We start from the raw sequence: 19,432 nt of genomic DNA on the forward strand, positions 1-19,432 counted from the left end.
TCGCGTCTCCGCGCATGCGCACTTACAAATCCCATGGATCTGCTTTAAATCACTCAGAAGACAACGCAGGCAAGCTGCACATCTACGCATCCCTCCATTTCTTAAATTAGCCACTTTAAGCTTCGAGATACCGCCCCCAATTTCAGTGTCGGTACGGAGCCGCCAGGCCGGGACAGAGACGGAGAGAGAGCCCGCGGCCATGGAAGCGCTCGGACCCGGTAAGTGCTAAAAAACGAGCCGTATGACAGCGTAGTGCGGCCGTTGCGCTGCCTCACCAGGGCCCGCGGTAGCGCGCTGTTTAGGCCTCGACGGAAAAAACGAAAACAATCCCCTACCACGCTACGCCCGTTCGTCAAAACCGTACTAACGACATAAAGCTGTTGATAATCGTACTCAGCCTCACCGAAGGAGATTTTGGGAAGCCAACAAGTGTTTGTTTATTACTGAATGAGCGTTAAATGGTTCTAGCCCAGTGCGGAAGACAGGACGGCATTGTGTGGTGGTGGGGATTTAACCACACGCATCTTTCTTCCGCGTCTGCCATGAACAAGCCTGCATATTATATATCACGTCCTCTGCTTTAAAAGTAAAACATTTTTAAGGTTTTATCGCAGACGGTTTGATAGCGAAGTGTGCACATATCGTTATGGATGTCTTGCGCGAGCTAGAAACGCTAAAAGAACACTCGTGTGCGGTGTAGTTGATACGGGCGCGGATGTCCCCCCTCTTTTTTTTTTTTTTTTTTTTTTATTGTTGGCGCTTTGTGTGATCCCCATGTGCGTTTGTTTATGCCTAAATGCTGATCATGTCAAAGAATAACGGTTGATTGGACTTTAAGCGCCAATGTCACGTATCTAACTCCATGCACAGCCAACGACCAACTGTTGTCACTATAAGAATGAACTCTCTGACCTCTGAAAAATCGGCTTGATTATGATCTTAGACCATGACATGCATGAGAATTAAACGATATTGGTACAGTCTCATTTTTTTGAGAGCTAGCTCGCTTTGACTTCTTCAAATTGCCGTGCATTTGTTTTCATATTGTTTGTTAATGCATCAGTGCTTTCGAAAACAACTGATGTGTCCTGCTTCTCTCAAGTGATGCTTTTCATTAACCTTGCAGGTCTTCTGATTCATTAACTTCATTTTTATTCAATCAGTTTTGTCTATAATCACGTTTGTTTATCGGGCAAATGTGAAAGCCTTATGAATGACTCTTAATTAGCACTTTGTTTAAGAGCATGCTTTAATAAGGAAATGAATAGGGTGCATGTTGTAACATTCTTTTTTTTAAAAGCTAAAACGACTGTGTGTTTTGGCAATGTTTGCTCTGTAAATGTAACTTGTGTTCTTCAGCTGTGAGGTCAGGCAATGCCAAAGATCTGCCATCAAAGTGTTTGCAAGAAACACAATGTATGTTGATTGCAATATTAAACTGTTGTGTAATTCTGAGTTTGGCACAATAAAGCTCTGTACGCTTGTGTTTGTTGACATTCTGTGGCTGTCAGAGCCTTGTGGCCTCTGCCAGCCAAAATCAGAATTGTTTTTATCTGTTACTACAAAACAAGATTTTAAAAGTCAACATGGAATCAAAATTGACCTTAATGGATCCTGGTCTTATTGTGAACAGTTCATAGAAAAATTGGAATCTTAAAAAAAATAATTGAATAAACAACTGCCAAACATTGCGTTGTTTTTCAATGTTTAGCAGAATGCCCATACTGCTAATAATGTCCACTTTTCACCATCTGTTCAGTGCCTGATGAGAAATTAAACCCAAATGTGACACATTGAAGGAATAAAATAGGTTAAAAGCCACAATTCTTTTTGATGTTGTTGCAATCTTACATTGTTTTGTTATAATTTTAATAAGTATTATGTGGTAATCTAAAATTAAAGGGGACGCATATGAAAGATCAACAGCCCCACAAGCAGCTCTTGTGTTTGGGTAAATGTAGCCACTTACAGATCTGGATGTATTGATTGTGGCTGAGTTGTGTGATTCAGTAAAGTTAACATGGATCCTGCATATCTTTGTCATGTCTAGCATCCGCTGTGTAATCCAGGTGATCTGCTTGTGTCATGAGACTCGGTGTCATTACTGAGTCATCACTTAGTCCAGCTGCCCCTCAGTTTAAGCCTATCATGCCATTTAGCTCATAGCATGACAGTTTTAGCCTTTTGCCCCCCAGTAGAGAGATACTGCAATATTCAGATTTTCTGTATGCATAAAATACATAGATAACCCATTATGTTTGTCTAAATATTTTCATTTCTGCTTTATTTGATGAATGAACCAGAATAAATTACAATTTTTACATGTCATTGTGATTGATTATTTGTTTGGACTGCCAAGTGTTATGACATTTTTAAACAACATGAATTAAAAACCAGTGCTGTTTTCTGTGGGTCTAAAATAGCTCTTAATTGACCCTTCTACAAATTAATGCCTTAAAAGGTCTTAAATCAGAGTAGAACGTCTTAAATTTATGAAGTCATGGCATTAAATGTTGCATGCACTGAAAAAAAAAAAAAAAAAAAAGATTATCTTAGTATTTTTTTTTTCCCCAATACAGATATCTCTCTATCCTGAAATCAAGGTCCATTTACTAGAGATGTAAATTGAACATGAAGTATTGTTTTCTGATAAAATTGAATTTATGCTTAAGACAGAATAAACATCTGTTAATGGGGTATGGAAATGTTTTATTTTTCTGAGCCAGCTGGCTGATATTTGTTCTTGTTTTAATCACAAATTCACTTCATTTTGATTGATTTCACATCAGTTCACAAAACAAGACTTATCTAATGTCATTTTGTAAATGCATCTTGTTTTATGAATCTCATAAAAAAAAATATGTGTGTGTGTGTGTGTGTGTATGCTTGCTAAACTGTATTTAGTAGATGCTGAAATAGTATTCCATTTTGAACATACCCTTATACTTCAGATGACTGCTAGACCGTCAGGCAGTTGTTAGATGTTCTGGATCAAATAAGCAATCCATTGCCTTTTTGTTCATGGATTACTTTACTCTTAATGCAATTGAAGGAATCAGGATACCACAGAAAGCACAGGCTTGATAATGAGTGCCGTGAGACCCTGATTACATACTGAAGGCAGTAGCTGCCCACTTTTAGCGATCATGTCTGACACTCCATCTTGGTGTGCTGTGAAGTGTAACAGCTGAGTGGCCTATATAAAGAGTCCTCTTGGTTTTTGATGAATGCAGGTTTCCCCCATCTCCACCCCAGCCGTGTTCATGCTGTAGTTTAGAGAGCTTTGTTGGCATTGAGGAGGGGGAGCCATAGGCAAGACAGTATGTGGAAGGGATGAGAGAGCGGTTATAGAGGCTCCCAATTGTTCTCCCTGGTGCTTTGCTTGCTAACTGGAGCGTGTAGGTCTGTGAGGGGCTTAGACCCCTGCAAACCACAGCGGTTTGACAAAAGGGTACATCACATCTCTCTGATGGGCCCCAATAGCCATCCATCCCCCCCAAAAAACGTTGAAAATTTTGAAGTATCATTGCATTGAAGCTGTTTCTGCTTATCAGTGTCTATTTGGATTAAATAGGACTAACTTTCAATTGGTCATGTTTTGCTATTATAACAAAGTTTTTTTTTTTTTTGCAGGCAAATGATTTGCTGGGTTGTGATAGCGTCATCCCAGATCGCAGCACCCCCCCTTCCCATATGACCCTGCATTCATCTGTCTGCAGTGGACACACAGTCTTTTGTCTGATAGCTTGCGTGGGGCTGCATGGAGGCGGGACATTAATGATTGGCTATTATTGTTTCTTATTTTGTTGGGGTTTTTTTTAACCCCGTTTGTGGGTTAAGGGTCAAGTCATGTCGCCTTGTTAAGTTGTTTGTATCTCTGCCATTCTGTTCTTCCCCGTTAATCAATCTGAAAGCCAAGCATTCTCTGTATTGTGTTGTTCCATGAAAGAAAAGGGCACGTCAGTGTATGGTATATGTCAGATGAGAGCTCAGTCAGTAGCCACTACTACGTTAAATGAAGGTTCAGTCTTTTGGCTTCATCTGAACAAAATGATTGTTTGTTTCTTCCAGGCCCGCCTGCCCCTACCTCCCTCTTCCAACCACCACGCCGGCCCGGCTTGGGTACAGTGGGGAAGCCGATTCGCCTGCTGGCCAATCACTTCCAGGTGCAGATCCCCAAGATCGACGTCTACCATTATGACATTGACATCAAGCCTGAAAAGCGACCCCGCCGGGTCAACAGGTGAGTGCAGTTGGTTTTTGTTATTGTTGTTGTTGTTTTAATTTATATAAGTCTTATGCTCACTAAGGCTGCATATATTTATTTTGCTTTTAATTTCATTACTCCAGTTTTCAGTGTCACATGATCCTTGAGAAATCATTCTATTATGCTGATTTGGTGCTCAAGAAACATTTCTTATTATCAGTCTTGAATACAGTTGTGCTTCCTAATGTTTTAGTGGAAACTAATACCTTTTTTTTTTTTTTTTTTTTTTTAGATTTTTAGTAGAAAGTTTAAATAAATCTTTTGTAACATTATGTATGTCTTTGTGGTCATTTTTTTTTATTTTTATCAATTTCATGCATCCTTGCTGATTAAAATCATTATTTTACTAAAAAAAAGTGCTGACTCCAAACTGTTGAACAGTAGTGTGTGTGTATATATATGTTGAGGATGTATTCATGAAAATGTAGCTAGCAGTGGAAATGTATTCAAATGATTGTAAATTTGGGATGTTTTATTCTATAGAGAGGTGGTGGATACAATGGTGAGACATTTTAAGATGCAGATCTTTGGGGACAGGCAGCCTGGTTATGATGGCAAGAGGAACATGTATACGGCTCATCCGCTACCCATCGGGAGAGACAGGGTAAACAAAGCATGCTCAAATATAGTATTTGGTTTTTCCCAAATGTTTAATAAACATAACAATATTCTTGTGTGTTACTACTTATTGCGAGAAGAAAAGCTCCTTTTAAATCTAAGCATTCTTGACATGTGATGCAGGTGGATCTGGAGGTGACATTGCCAGGTGAGGGGAAGGATCAGACCTTCAAGGTGTCTCTGCAGTGGGTGTCAGTGGTGAGTCTGCAGATGCTCCTGGAAGCTCTGTCTGGTCACTTGAATGAGGTCCCGGAGGATTCTGTACAGGCTCTGGATGTCATCACTCGTCACCTGCCCTCCATGCGGTAAGCCACAGTCTCTGAAATCCTATTTCCCCATGTTATTATTTTTTTTTTTTGGGGGGGGTTGACCTGACATCTTTCATGCCTTCTGATACAGGTACACTCCAGTAGGTCGTTCCTTCTTCTCACCACCAGAGGGGTATTACCACCCACTGGGAGGAGGGAGGGAGGTTTGGTTTGGTTTCCATCAGTCTGTCCGTCCAGCAATGTGGAACATGATGCTCAACATAGATGGTATATTTTGTCTTTCCAAATCTTTTCCTTCTATGTGTTTTGTGCATCTTTAGAATATGCCCAACTCTGCCTATTTTAATTTTATTTTCCACACAATGTAGTTTCAGCTACAGCCTTCTACCGAGCACAGCCTGTCATTGAGTTCATGTGTGAGGTTCTGGACATCCAGAACATCAACGAGCAAACCAAGCCCCTTACAGATTCACAACGTGTCAAGTTCACCAAGGAGATCCGAGGTGAGGGGGTGAAGCATGTTGCTGTAAAATGGTTCATAATGTCATTTACTGTAGCTCAAATTTAGTTTAAACTACCTATCAAAAGTTTGGAGCTGGTAAGATGCTTCTTATTTTGTTTTTGAAGAGTCTTTTATGCCAACCAAGTCTACATCTCTTTGGTCAAAATTACAGTAAAATCAGCACTATTGTGAAATTATAAAAAAAAAAAAAGAAGGTTTTCTATTTTAGTATATTTCAACATAAAAATTATTTCTGTGATGGTAAAGTGGAATTTTTAGCAGCCATTACTCCAGTGTTACATGATCCTCCATAAAAGTTTTCTTATATGATTTAGTGCTAGGGCTGTTGCGATATTGTAATACCGCTATATTAACAAGCCAACTGCAGTGTATGACAAGCAACTGAGTGGAAAAAAAATTAGTTTGCCATCAGTTGTTCTAAGATGACAGCGATATATTTGTCGTTGTATCCTTTTTAATTGATCTCTGTAAAGTGAAACATCAGCTTCAGCGTTACCCAGGTGATGTGTCCTTTGAGCTTTGTAAAGTGGCACTCTGAGTTTTATTTTAAACACATTATTTCATTCATGAATGAATCAGCCTCTTTTTTTTAAGTTATTAGTTGACTCGCTCATAAAGACAGTACTCCAGCCACCTGCTGGCATAACCATGTAACTGCACTGACTGACAGCCTGTCTGGAACATGCAGAGAGCTGAAACTGGTGAAATATCAACACTCTTTAGAAAGCCTCTTGTTCAGTCAGATTCAAGAATCAGAACTAACTGTTATGCATATTAGAGAATTTCTTACTATTGGGAGATAAGAGGATCTATGTTTGCAGCGGTGCCCTGAGCACAGACTTGATTAAATGCCCCCATTGATTGATATTGCATACTTTTGTTATTTTAAATATTCCTAAACGTGTTAACTATATCATGAAAAATCTTGAATCTCAAATATAAGTCAATGCATTTTACACCTTTATAGATGTACATAAAATGCGAATTACATTTAACATCATCAGGCTTTAAGACCATATTTGCAGATTTAGAAATAGTTTATTACTTATACCTTATTATATTTATAATACTGAACATGAAAATATATATTTTTTTAAGAGTAAAAATCTGGAACAAAACATTGGATTAAACGATTGTTTTGCTATATTGATGGAAAAAATGCATTCATACTTAAGAGTATTGAACAAACTCAAAATGCTAAAACTCAAAACATTCTTGAGCAAATATAGTTCATCAGTTTCTTTAGAAAGAATATTATTTTTCATATTTATATTAACTATTTTATCAATATTCACTTTTCTCTCACCATGATTGAGAAAAGAACAACTAAACAAAATTACATGTAATTTATTAGAGTTTCTAGTAAAATTTGCTGCAGTCTATTTATAAAATACAATATTCAACGAATTGATATTATTTTAGTTAAACAAATAATTCCCTAATAAAGACTTCACTTGTTTCATTCCTGAATGAATCAACGTTTTTGAACGAATCTCATTTTAAGTCACTTTTCTCCACCTGCTGGCATTACGTTGAAATTGATGCAATCTTTATTTGAAGCATCATCACTTTCAAAAAGGTGATTTATTCTATTTTGATCGCTTCTGTAGACAGCAGTGTTTATATCTGAACTATAAACTTATTCCAGTACTTGTTATTATTTGAATGTTTGTAACACAGAAATAGCGATACAAAAGACTTTGTAAAGATGTTTCATGTACGTAAACTGCTCTCTCTGGATAAGTGGCAGATTTGAATGACACAGTGTCATTCAAGGTTTTAAAGGGTTAGTCTGTTTTGCTCACCCCCGAGGCATCTTGGGTGTATATGACTTTCTTCTTTCAGACAAATCCAGTTGGAGTTATATTAAAAATCGTCTTTGATCTTTCAAGCTCTGTCTTTGCAGTCAGCAGGTGTTGCAGTGCATCAGTCCAACAGAAGTGAAATAAAAGCGCCCTTCCATAAAACGTTCCTCAAACGGTTCCGGGGGGTGAACAAAGTCCTCCTGTAGTGATTCGATGCGTTTTTATAAGAAATATATCCATATTCAAAATGTTATAATCACTTTAATCTAGCTTGTGCCAACAGTTGTACACAGAAGCAGTTCAGGGTGCATGACGTATGAGGTCAGCACTGCACCGGTGAGTCTCGTGAAAACTAATGTTTGCTTACAGGATCAAAAGAAGCAACGTTTCCTTACTTGAGGAAAGGAAAACCAGTCTCCTCTTGGCTTATATGTAATTACTGACCGTTGTTTTGTTTTGATCTCTCTGCTGCGTTTCCGCATGCATCACTTCAGAGCAGCGCATGCGCAAAGCTTACCTCATACGTCATCTGCCCAGAACTGCTTCCGTTTACAACAGTGAGTGCATGGTAGATTAAAGTGATTACGGTTTGAATATGGATATTTTTCTTACAAAAATGGATCGATTTGCTACAGAAGGCCTTTGTTCAACCCCCGGAGCCGTGGTGTTTTTTTTTTTTTTTTTTTTTTTTTTTATATAAATGGAAGGGCACTTTATTTCAGGTCTTTTGGACTGAAGCAATGCAACACCTGCTGACTGAAATGAAACAACTTGAAAGATCAAAGACAAAAAAAATGATATAACTCCGACTGCATTCGTCGGAAAGAAGGATGCCTCAAGGGTGAGTAAAACGCAGCCTAATTTTCATTTTTGGGTGAACTAACCCTTTAATAGATGTATAGCTGAATCCTGTCATTTATGAACAAGATTGCGTGGGTGATTGAATCTGTTTATTTAAATATCCATCAGTATATGACAGGAAACATATGACACGACAATGGTACACACAAACCATCTGCCTGAGTAAATTGTACCATGTGAATTTTTACTGCCCAAGTGATGTAGTAAAATTACAGAGCCTGCATACATATATAGCATAAGAACTGAAAGTCTGATTTGTCAGTCAGTCAGAACTTTTTTTTTTTAAACAATGGCATAATTAAATAATGTTATTGCAGCCATTTAGCCTATGAATCGATGAAAGTGCATATTTTTTAATGAAAGAACTTAGAGTGTGGGCTGCTTTTGGTACTTGAATTTATTTGTGCTTTAATAATGAGATCCAAGTTTAAGAATACACTGGAAGCTAAAATTTTAAAAATGTGTCTTTTTTTTCTCTCTTTTTAACAGCATTTACTTACAATAGTGAAAGACGTCTTCCCTCAGGTAGATTGCATGTTTTCTTGGCTTGCTGGATGTTGGGCTCATGATTGATAATCACGCTGTTTGCTTTCGCCCAGAATGATTTGCTGAAATAAAAAAACGGACTGTAAAGGGAATTGCCATTAGCGCAAGTCCCGCTCGTTGTGAAGTGGGAGCGACCAGCTGGCAGAGGATTCTTCAAGATCTTGAAATCATAAAACAATGATTTGTCTGAAAAGAATGATTAATTATCAACTGTGCTAATTTTAGCTACCCATGAATAATAATAATTCAACAAGCTTATTTATATAACTTATTAAGCAAACAATCAGGCATGCATAAATAAATGCGTTAATATTGGTTACCGTGCTATTGAGCCACTCAAAATCACCGCAAGGTAAATTTCTTCAAAGCAACAGCCCTATTTAGTGCTCAAAAATGCTTCTTATGCTGCGTTTACTGCAATTGCAAGATTTCAACTAAACTAAAAATCGTTCATGTTCTCGTAGGCTGGAAGTTTTCTGAGAGCTACAATGACCGCAATACCACCTGACTTCAGCAGATTCATTTAAGCACTATGTTTAGGAGTTGATAGTGTTGCCATAGGAAAGCATTAGTCCAAAGATGTGAGCATCTCCGTGTAGAACGTTACATGTTGTCAATCTTGAGCCTGTGTTAATTTAGACAGGGCGTGAATGCAGCTTTATTATCAGTGTTGAAAAAAGTTGTGCTGCTTAATATATTTGTGGAAACTGTGATGTTTTCAAAAGAACAACTATTTTTTTTAAATAAGTCTTTTGTAACATTATAGATCTCTTTACTGTCACTTTTGATCAATTTAATAATAATTATAAAAAAAAAATTCAATGATAAAAGTATGAGTTTCTTTTAAAAAATCTTACCGACCCCAATCTTTTGAACGGTGGTATATGTTGCACCACATCAAGGGCCAAGACTGCTTCAGTTGTGGTTATGAAGTGAATTGCTGAGTTAATATCATTGTGTGTATAGGACTGAAAGTGGAGGTCACACACTGCGGCCAGATGAAGAGGAAGTACCGTGTGTGCAATGTCACACGCCGCCCAGCCAGCCATCAGACGTTAGTGCTTTTTACATTTTTACCAGTGTTTGCAAAATTTGCTGTAAACTATAGTTAAGTGTTTAACACTATTTTTAAAATTTTTATTTTTTTGCATTGTTATACCTACCAGTTATTTTCTGCACATTTCTACAGATTTCCTTTGCAGCTTGAGAATGGACAAGCTATGGAGTGCACCGTTGCCCAGTATTTCAAACAAAAGTACAGCCTGCAGCTCAAATACCCCCACCTGCCCTGCCTCCAGGTGGGGCAAGAACAGAAGCACACCTATCTACCCCTTGAGGTAAGAGACATGCACATCATATAAAGTGTTTTCCAGGCTTTCACATGTACAAAAATTAATTTGATTTGACTTGGCACTCATTGAATCCTTTCTTGTATCCTCCATTAAGTTTGTAACATAGTGGCAGGACAGCGCTGTATAAAGAAACTAACAGATAACCAGACCTCGACCATGATTAAAGCTACGGCCCGCTCAGCCCCAGACAGGCAGGAAGAGATCAGCAGACTGGTGAGTGGCACCTGTTGAGTAAGAGTAAGATCAGTCACAATGCTCAATATGACAGCAGTACAAAGAGAAGTCCAGCCTTATAGTTAAAAGAGCCAATTACTTTGTTTTTAAAAAGAATTTACCACTAAAACTCCTGTTATTCTTTTAGGTCAAAAGCAACAGCATGGTGGGCGGGCCTGACCCTTACCTGAAAGAGTTCGGCATTGTTGTGCACAATGACATGACAGAGGTGACTGGGCGGGTCCTCCCAGCGCCCATGCTTCAGTATGGGGGCCGGGTGAGTACAGACACTGGGAGGGACTGTAGCAGGGTGAGTACTGGGGCTCGGGTGCAGGGTGAGTACGGGTGGGCTGGGAGCAATGGCATGTGTGTACGTGGGTGTGTGTGTGTGTCTGTGTCTGTGTTGTCATGGGATGAGTGGACTAACCAAAGGAATGATGATCAGACTCCACTTGGCCAATGCTGTTCAGCATAATCAACAATCTATTTTAACATCTCGGGAACTTGAGGAGCTCAATTCTAATGCAGTTAGATCATTATAATTACTCCTGTAAACTTCCATACATCTTATTTATTGTGGTTTAATATTATTTAAAACTACAGCTGTACATAAACATTTCATTTTAACTTTCACAAATTGATGTGAGATGTTACTCATGTAGAGAAGCATCATTGGTAGACTTTTTTTCTTGTTTAAAATTAACCTACCAGTAGAGACTTATCTTCATTCCTGTGAAATAACAACCTCTTGAGGGATCGCTCTCTCTTTGCAAACAGTACCAGTTGTTTTGGTTAATTTGGAGAAACTGTTGTATGTAAAGAGATCTGCAACCCCATGTCTTTGTTTATAAATTCTTAATCACTGTCACTAACTTATACTGTGCACTAAGTACGGGTGCAGTCAATACTATCACTGTAATTAATTTGTTAATGAGCTCAACTGAAAATTGAGTTATCTCTAACATCTTGTTTGTATGTGTGCTTATGAGTGCTTTTAATCTTAATGTGTTTTCAGTTGCTCTAGTCTTCAGGGCCTTTCATTATATTATATTATTGTAATAAAATATAGTATTTTTTTTTCATTGTTTAAACATTTTTAATTTAGAATTATTATTATTATTATTATTATTATTATTATTATTATTATTGTGGACCTTTAAAGGGATACTCCACCCCAAAATGAAAATTTTGTCATTAATCACTTACCCCCATGTCGTTCCAAACCCGTAAAAGCTCTGTTCATCTTCGGAACACAATTTAAGATATTTTGGAGGCTTGAGACTGTCCCATAGACTGCCAAGTAAATAACAGTGTCAAGGTTCATAAAAGGTATGAAAGTCGTCTTCAGAATACTGCATCTGCCATCAGACGTGCAATCTGGGTTATATGAAGTGATGGGAACACTTTTTGTAAGTGAAGAAAACAAAAATAACTTTATTCAATAATTTCTTTGTCAACGGTCTTCTCTGTGTCTCTCCATATCACTGTATGCTATGTTTGCTCTTCTGTGTCATCCACGCCACAAGGATGCGCTGTTTTATTTCAAATCAAAGCTAAATACACGTAGAAACAGCGCATCCTTGTGGCTCGGATGAGCATACACCGCATACGGCAGGGATCTCCAACCCTGCTCCTGGAATGCTACCGTTCTGCAGACTTCAGTTCCAACCCTGCTCCAACACACCTGTCTGTAATTATCAAGTAGCCCTAAACACATTGATTAGCTGGTTCAGGTATGTTTGATTGGGGTTGGAGCTGAAATCTTTAGGAAGGTAGCTCTCCAGGAGCAGGGTTGGAGACCACTGGCATACGGTGATATGGAGAGACACAGAGGATACCGTTGACAAAGGAATTATTGAATATTTATTATATAATAATTATTATTGTTTTCTTCGCTTACAAAAAGTGTTCCCGTCGCTTCATATAACCCAGATTGCACGTCTGATGGCAGATGGAGTATTCTGAAGACGACTTTCATACCTTTTATGGACCTTAACACTTATTTACTTGGCAGTCTATGGGACAGTCTTAAGCCTCAAAAATGTCTTAAATTGTGTTCCGAAGAAAAACAAAGCTTTTACAGGTTTGGAACGACATGGGGGTAAGGGATTAATGACACAATTTTCATTTTAGGGTGGAGTATCCCTTTAAGAGTATTTCATAAGCCCTGAACACTAGAGCAGTTCTTTTCTTTTTTTTTTTTTTTTTTTTTTTTTATTAAATTCAAATAACTCCTGTATTGATATTTCAGATGCATTCCTCCTTGCATTAATTTACTTGCTTTATGTTTAACCTTTACAGCTAATTTGTATTGCAGTTTTAGACTAAGTTTTATAATATAAAAAAATTGTGATTGTGTGTTTAACCAATGGGGAGGTTGGTGGTGGGTCTTTTCGGCATAGTCTGCTTTCTGCTATTAGCCCAGGCCTGTTAGAGTTGGGTGGGTTTGGCAGTGGAGGGTATTGTGTAGAATGTGTATCTCAGGATGAGAACGAAGGATTCACTAAGAGTGTAGGGACTCTCTCCCCAGAACAAGACGGTGGCCACACCCAACCAGGGTGTCTGGGACATGAGGGGAAAGCAGTTTTATGCGGGTATAGAGATCAAAGTGTGGGCTGTGGCCTGCTTCGCCCCTCAGAAACAATGCAGAGAGGATTTGCTCAAGTAAGGATTACTCTCAACTATTTTTTTTTAATATATAAATTTATAATTTTTCTGTAAGTCTGTTTTAGTATATTTAAAAGATGCATGATTAAGTTATTTTAATTAAAAGCTTATTATAAACCTTTCATGTTGGAAAATTTGTTTTAAATTTGTTACAGTTTGAGGAAGTTTTGACAAGGATTTAATTCTGAAAGCTTTTTCAAACATTTTTCAAAACCAGAAGTGCATGGTTAAAGATTCTTTTGTGTGTGTGTGTGTGTGTGTGTGTGTGTGTGTGTGTGTGTGTATGTATTTGTAGGAGTTTCACTGACCAGCTGCGCAAGATATCCAAAGACGCAGGGATGCCCATCCAAGGCCAACCCTGCTTCTGCAAGTATGCCCAGGGGGCAGACAGCGTGGAGCCAATGTTCAAGCATCTCAAAATGTCTTATGTGGGACTACAGCTTATTGTGGTCATTCTGCCTGGGAAAACACCAGTCTATGGTAAAGAGAGCTCCTTTAATGATGAAACACAACAATAGTCAGAGAATATGATGCTGAAGTGGTTTTGTGTCTCTCCAGCGGAAGTGAAGCGTGTGGGAGATACTCTGTTAGGAATGGCCACTCAGTGCGTTCAGGTGAAGAATGTGGTGAAGACGTCCCCTCAGACGCTGTCCAATCTCTGTTTGAAGATCAACGCCAAACTAGGGGGCATCAACAATGTGCTGGTGCCACATCAAAGGTGGGTTTTGGACTAGGGATAGTTTATGATGAGGTGAGAGTATGTATGTATGTGTTTATGTACATATCAATTACAGACAGTAGGTATTCATCATTTACCATGAAATGCGTTACATATTTTGTAAAAAAATGCATTATACATAAAGGCTTCAAATAAAGTGCTACCAAAAGATTTAGATGCCATCTTTAGTTCAGGAGTTTTTCCCCATTGTGATTTCAGATTGTAATGTCAAATCTACATGATTAGACTGGGGCCCAAACAATGCTTGCATAAATTGTTCATTTTTAGTCCACTCAGAAAAAATAACCATGTCACCTAGCAACACCACTGACAATCCTAGGGCAATTTTAAAGAGCTTTAATGCATTTTCAACCTGGAAATTCCCTGAACATAGGAAGGAAACTTCTATTCTGTTCCTTCATATGTCTATGTTTGCTTTCCATCAGGCCCTCTGTGTTCCAGCAGCCGGTCATCTTCTTGGGGGCCGATGTCACTCACCCACCTGCAGGCGATGGGAAGAAACCATCCATTGCGGCTGTGGTGGGAAGCATGGATGGGCACCCCAGTCGCTATTGTGCCACTGTGCGAGTGCAAACCTCACGCCAGGACCTGTCCCAGGAACAGTTCTACAGCCAGGAAGTCATCCAGGATCTCACCAACATGGTGCGAGAGCTCCTCATTCAGTTCTACAAGTCTACCCGATTCAAGCCCACACGCATCATCTACTACCGCGGAGGAGTCTCTGAGGGCCAGATGAAGCAAGTGAGTCATCCGGAGGAGATGCATTGACTCAGACTGCTGCAGCTGCATTGATGATATTTGAAAGTTTGATATTTGATATGATATTAGAATGAAATGAAATAAAATGTGATTTAGTGACAGAAAAATTACATGTTCAGTTTTTCTTCCGTTAATATTGTTCATTTTCTTGTGCAGGTTGCCTGGCCAGAACTGATCGCCATCAGGAAAGCTTGCATCAGTCTAGAAGAGGACTACAGGCCAGGAATCACTTACATTGTAGTGCAGAAACGTCACCATACCAGACTCTTTTGCTCTGACAAAGCAGAGAGGGTAAGTATTTTATTTTTGTATTTTTTTTTTTTTACAAATCTACTGTAAGTTATAAGTTATTTAGGTTCACCAAGGCTGCATTTATTTGATCAAATACAGTAACATTTTCAGCAGCTATTTCATTAGTCTTTAGTGCCACATGTTCCTTGAGAAATCATTCTAATATGCTGATTTGCTGCTCAAATGTTAAAAACAGTTGAGCTGCTTAATATTTTTGTAAAATGTTTTTTCAGGATTCTTTGCTTTAATAGAAAGTTTCAGAAAGTTTTTTTTTGGGAAAAAACAAAACAAAACAAAAAAAACTTACCCCCACACTGAACAGTAGTATATGATTACATATTTCTTCATTCTTAATCTTAACACTGTAAGTGGCAAAGCTTAAACATTTTTTGGGGGAACTGTGCTTGTTTAACTGTTTAATAAGACCGCTTCAGAGTGTGTTTGCTTGTTTTTCATCCTTTAAACTGCCTCACCTTCGGTTAAAACAAAAACTGTGGTTTGTCGATTCTAACTGTCTAAGTGGGCGGTTCATAGTCAGAATATGCGTCGTAGACTGTGCAGAACCAGACATTTGCTCAATGTTTAAAGTACCGGTGTATGTAAAGCAAACTATTGAGATTTCAATGTGGATGGACAACCTATAGCAACGCACCTTTTATATAAACAACGCACAAAATCTTGCTTTATAGGACATTGTGTTAATCTTAAAATCAACATGAATGATTCATTGCATTCTCTTCTAAACCTTGTATACAAATTTCTTTGACTCAGGTTGGGAAGAGTGGCAATGTCCCAGCAGGCACTACAGTGGACAGCACCATTACACACCCCTCAGAGTTTGACTTCTACCTGTGCAGCCATGCTGGTATCCAGGTGAGTCACAGCCCAGGTGCTTTTTTGTTAATTAATCCGTTTGTCCGTTCAAGATTCACACAATTGCATTTCTTTCCCACAGGGCACAAGCCGTCCCTCTCACTATCACGTCTTGTGGGATGACAACTGTTTCACGGCTGACGAACTGCAACTGTTGACTTACCAGCTCTGCCACACCTACGTGCGCTGCACCCGCTCCGTCTCTATCCCCGCACCAGCCTACTACGCCCGGCTTGTGGCGTTCCGTGCCCGCTACCACTTAGTGGACAAAGACCATGACAGGTTATTAGCATATCATTATTAACCTGGGACATTCTTATAAAGTTAATGAATGAAATTTAATGCTTTCTGTATCATTTCCTGTGTGCAGTGCTGAGGGCAGTCACGTATCAGGACAGAGTAATGGCCGAGACCCTCAGGCCCTGGCTAAGGCGGTCCAGATTCACTATGATACCCAGCACACTATGTACTTCGCCTGACATCAACCAGCAGGAGACGCACTTCTACACTCCCTCTTCAATCTGTCTCTCTCTCTTCCTCTTCCTGTTTCTCTCTATCGCGTCTTCATCTGCAGCAAAGCAGTTCTGAAGCCAGGGGGCCATCTGTCAGTCCAGTCGAAATTGGTCGGCCTCGGAAGAACCAACCTCTACCAGCAGTCCTGCACTGAGAGGCTTTTGGCCTCCAATGCACAGAGAAAAAAAATCAAATTGAGCCATTTTTAACTTTTCATTTCATATTTTGATTTTGAATGTCTTTTTAATTTGTAATATACACTGAGTGTGAGCAAACCTGCGCCATTGGTCAGGGCAGCTCTGGCTCTCTCAGCTAAGCTGGACTCTGTCTACTTTTACCTCAAGCCACCATCGGCTGAATCTTGTCACATGTCTTTTGGGGCAGGTGGGGTGGATCTTGCATGTTGGGGTGGGGGTGGGGGGGGGTTTGACTTTGATTGATTTGTTTTTCTCCTTTTTATGGTCGTATTTGGACTCTCTACTCTCAGTCTTTTACAAACGAGGTGACCTGGATATACAAACCCATTACCCGCTCCCAATTTGTGCGCTCGTGTGGATGTACGTTCGTGCGTACGCATGTGTGTGTGTGTGTGTTTGTGTGAATGTGGGTTCATGTCTCATGGCAGGCCACTGAATTGTAAAGGGAAAACTAGGAGCAAACTGCTGTAAATGCCTCTTCTTTTTTATATTAACACACACATAGATATATAAAAAAATATATAAATATTTACAGCTCTATAAGCATATTCCACTTAATGATCTAAGGCTTTCATAAGCTGATGGTTTTGTGTAGCAGTAGCATTACCCATGGTCTCCTCTGTGACTGTTGGGGTTGTCGGACCTGGGCAAACAGGGCTTGGTACAGGTGCCATTCCGCCTGTGGCAAGACCGGAAACGCATGCGTCTTATTCAGATAGTTATTTTAGAGGGTTGAAAGGTATGGCCATTGCACAGTTCCAGATGTAGCGCTAACGCGCCGTCTGATAGGCTAGGCTTGCAACACAGCACTCTCCCTTCTTTTATGCATTTATACATAAGATTCAAATCAGATTTGTAAGAGTTTAATATAAATGTTTTTTTTGTGGTAAACTTTTAACAGTTTGTTAGAGTAGATAATCGTTGTTCTCGTCGTTCTTAATGTTGATATTGATCAGTTTTCTGCAAAGTGGTCACATAATTATTTGATCCAGGAGTCAGTGTGGTTGTTAACAGATTTTTAATTTTTTTTTTTTTAAATACAGCTTAATTTCTTGTAGCGTTGTGGCAATGGTAATGAGGGCCCAAAATGCTTTGGTTTGTCCACTTACAGTCTTTTTTTTTTATGTTTTAACTGATAAAATTGAGTTTTAGCTCATTTCTGAACCAAGTTAATGGGGGGAAAAAGTGGAGTGACAAATCAGAACTTTTTGGGGGTAAATCTTAGCAATGTTCTGCAGTTATATGAATTTTACACTTAAAGAGTGTTTATTACTTCTGTGTGTATATGAACTTGAATCTATAATATAAATCTGAATGAATTTTCTCTTGCGTATTAAAAATAGGACACCATACATTAAGACACGTGAGCATAAGCACTGCCTTTGGACTGAACAGCACCGTTGGTGCAGTTTGAAGGGTCTCCAGCGCGCACGCCACGTCGGGGGGTCGCTCTGCAAAAACCCTTTTGTAATAAACCATCCCTAAAGCAGCAGGTTTGCTATGAATGAGTTTGAGCACCAGCCTGTCGTTGGCGTGGACGCTGGTCCCATGAAAGAAGAACAGGAAGTGGGCAAGGGCATCACATGCAATAAATTTGATTTACGCATTGAATGCTAAATGGGTTCCTCGATGTCACGGCTTCCAGAGAATAACACATTTAATTAGAGTGTGTGTGTTCTTTTTAGGCATTTCCGCTAAATTGTTACATGGCATTTAATTCCAGTTTGTATCATGATATCATTGCAAAGCAATATAACCCAAAATCTAGAACAATTTAAAAGCTGTAATCCTTTTTTGTCAATGTAGCTGTTGGTTGGATTCTTATTGCCATTTGTGTTTATGTACTTACTTTGCTTGTATCAATCAGTGGGAATGTGCATATGGTGGACTAGCTCTTTAGGCTGTGTGGAAATTTTTCAAATTTAAACTGTGCTCGCCTGCATGCCAGAGTATTGTTCTAATCTCTTATAAAATATTTATTATGGCGCAGAAGTTTTTTTTTTTTTTTTTTTTGAGTAAATCAATACAGTGAGACTGTTTTGAGTAGCGATGTTGTCCGGTCTCTTTTACAGGATTTTAAAAATTTCTCCAGAAATGTCAGTAACTCTGAGGGATAGATTCGGGGGCTGAAGGGGTGCGCATGTCAGTCTTTGGGAGCTCCAACCCAAACGAGGTACTTTCTTCAATCACTGGGCCACTTAGACTGACTTCCTCACCCTTTCTTTCCATCCTCATGCCAGTGAGGAGCCCTCTTACCCACCGTCTTGTTCCTTCTCTGCTCTCGGGCTCTCCAGTGCTGTGGCGCCGCCCTGGTGGCACCTCCACACATGCATTTCCTCTCTGCATGTGGTGGGCCCTGAGGGTCCACTGCACAAGGATTACCTCTTTTAACTTTTTTTTAAACCGTTCTCTGTCCCAATTTAAAGAGAGCATGATTTTTTTTTTTTTATTCCTATTTGATATATATGGCTTTGTTATTTGAAAAATGTGTATTGTAATTTAAGTTTTTGTTTCTCTTACTGGTGTGTAGCTTTTTTGTGCCGTTCTATTCTCGTGTTCTGAGCTGTGTTACTTGTCCGATAGCAATGGGGCACTTTCTTTGACCTGCTGGGGAACGCTCAGGACTCCTGTAGCTTCTCCTATCCGAGTGCCCCGTAAGTTGCTGTACTGCTTTGTGACATTTTAAACGCCCCCCCCCCCCCCCCCACCCCTTCCCTATAACACACAACTTTTTTTTAGCCTGCAGGGAATATTTGTGTTATTGTGCAAAGTAATAAATTGGTATTTTATGCCTATAACACACAACTCAGTCTCCTGTCATTATTGAGGTTCAGAAAAGGAAACCTTGAATTTTATTGTACAGATATTGATTTTCAATCCTATAATTTATTTGTATTTTTATTATTTATATATATATATATATATATATAATGGAATGT

At 39.1% G+C, this 19,432-nt stretch overlaps 1 protein-coding gene across 7 annotated transcripts; it reads left to right on the plus strand.

Annotated features, from left to right (window-relative positions):
* The first annotated feature begins 51 nt into the window (after nucleotides 1-51).
* ago4 (argonaute RISC component 4) lies at nucleotides 52-18,514 on the plus strand. Of its 7 annotated transcripts, none has more exons than XM_019121108.2 (19): nucleotides 52-218; nucleotides 4,072-4,243; nucleotides 4,751-4,871; nucleotides 5,009-5,190; nucleotides 5,285-5,421; nucleotides 5,523-5,657; nucleotides 8,833-8,868; nucleotides 9,856-9,943; nucleotides 10,079-10,226; nucleotides 10,335-10,454; nucleotides 10,603-10,764; nucleotides 12,970-13,118; nucleotides 13,417-13,601; nucleotides 13,680-13,839; nucleotides 14,286-14,601; nucleotides 14,776-14,910; nucleotides 15,682-15,783; nucleotides 15,866-16,065; nucleotides 16,154-18,514. In XM_019121108.2, the coding sequence occupies exons 1-19, from the start codon at nucleotides 200-202 to the stop codon at nucleotides 16,260-16,262; spliced, it is 2,676 nt and encodes an 891-aa protein (XP_018976653.1). In that variant the 5' UTR covers nucleotides 52-199; the 3' UTR covers nucleotides 16,263-18,514. The 7 variants fall into 7 exon arrangements, with proteins under 7 accessions (XP_018976653.1, XP_018976654.1, XP_018976655.1 ...); XM_019121109.2 differs by having other exon boundaries at nucleotides 12,985-13,118; XM_019121110.2 differs by having other exon boundaries at nucleotides 10,603-10,731.
* The last annotated feature ends 918 nt before the right edge of the window (nucleotides 18,515-19,432 follow it).

The sequence above is a fragment of the Cyprinus carpio genome, chromosome B19 (assembly GCF_018340385.1).
Source record: "Cyprinus carpio isolate SPL01 chromosome B19, ASM1834038v1, whole genome shotgun sequence".
Taxonomy (NCBI): domain Eukaryota; kingdom Metazoa; phylum Chordata; class Actinopteri; order Cypriniformes; family Cyprinidae; genus Cyprinus; species Cyprinus carpio.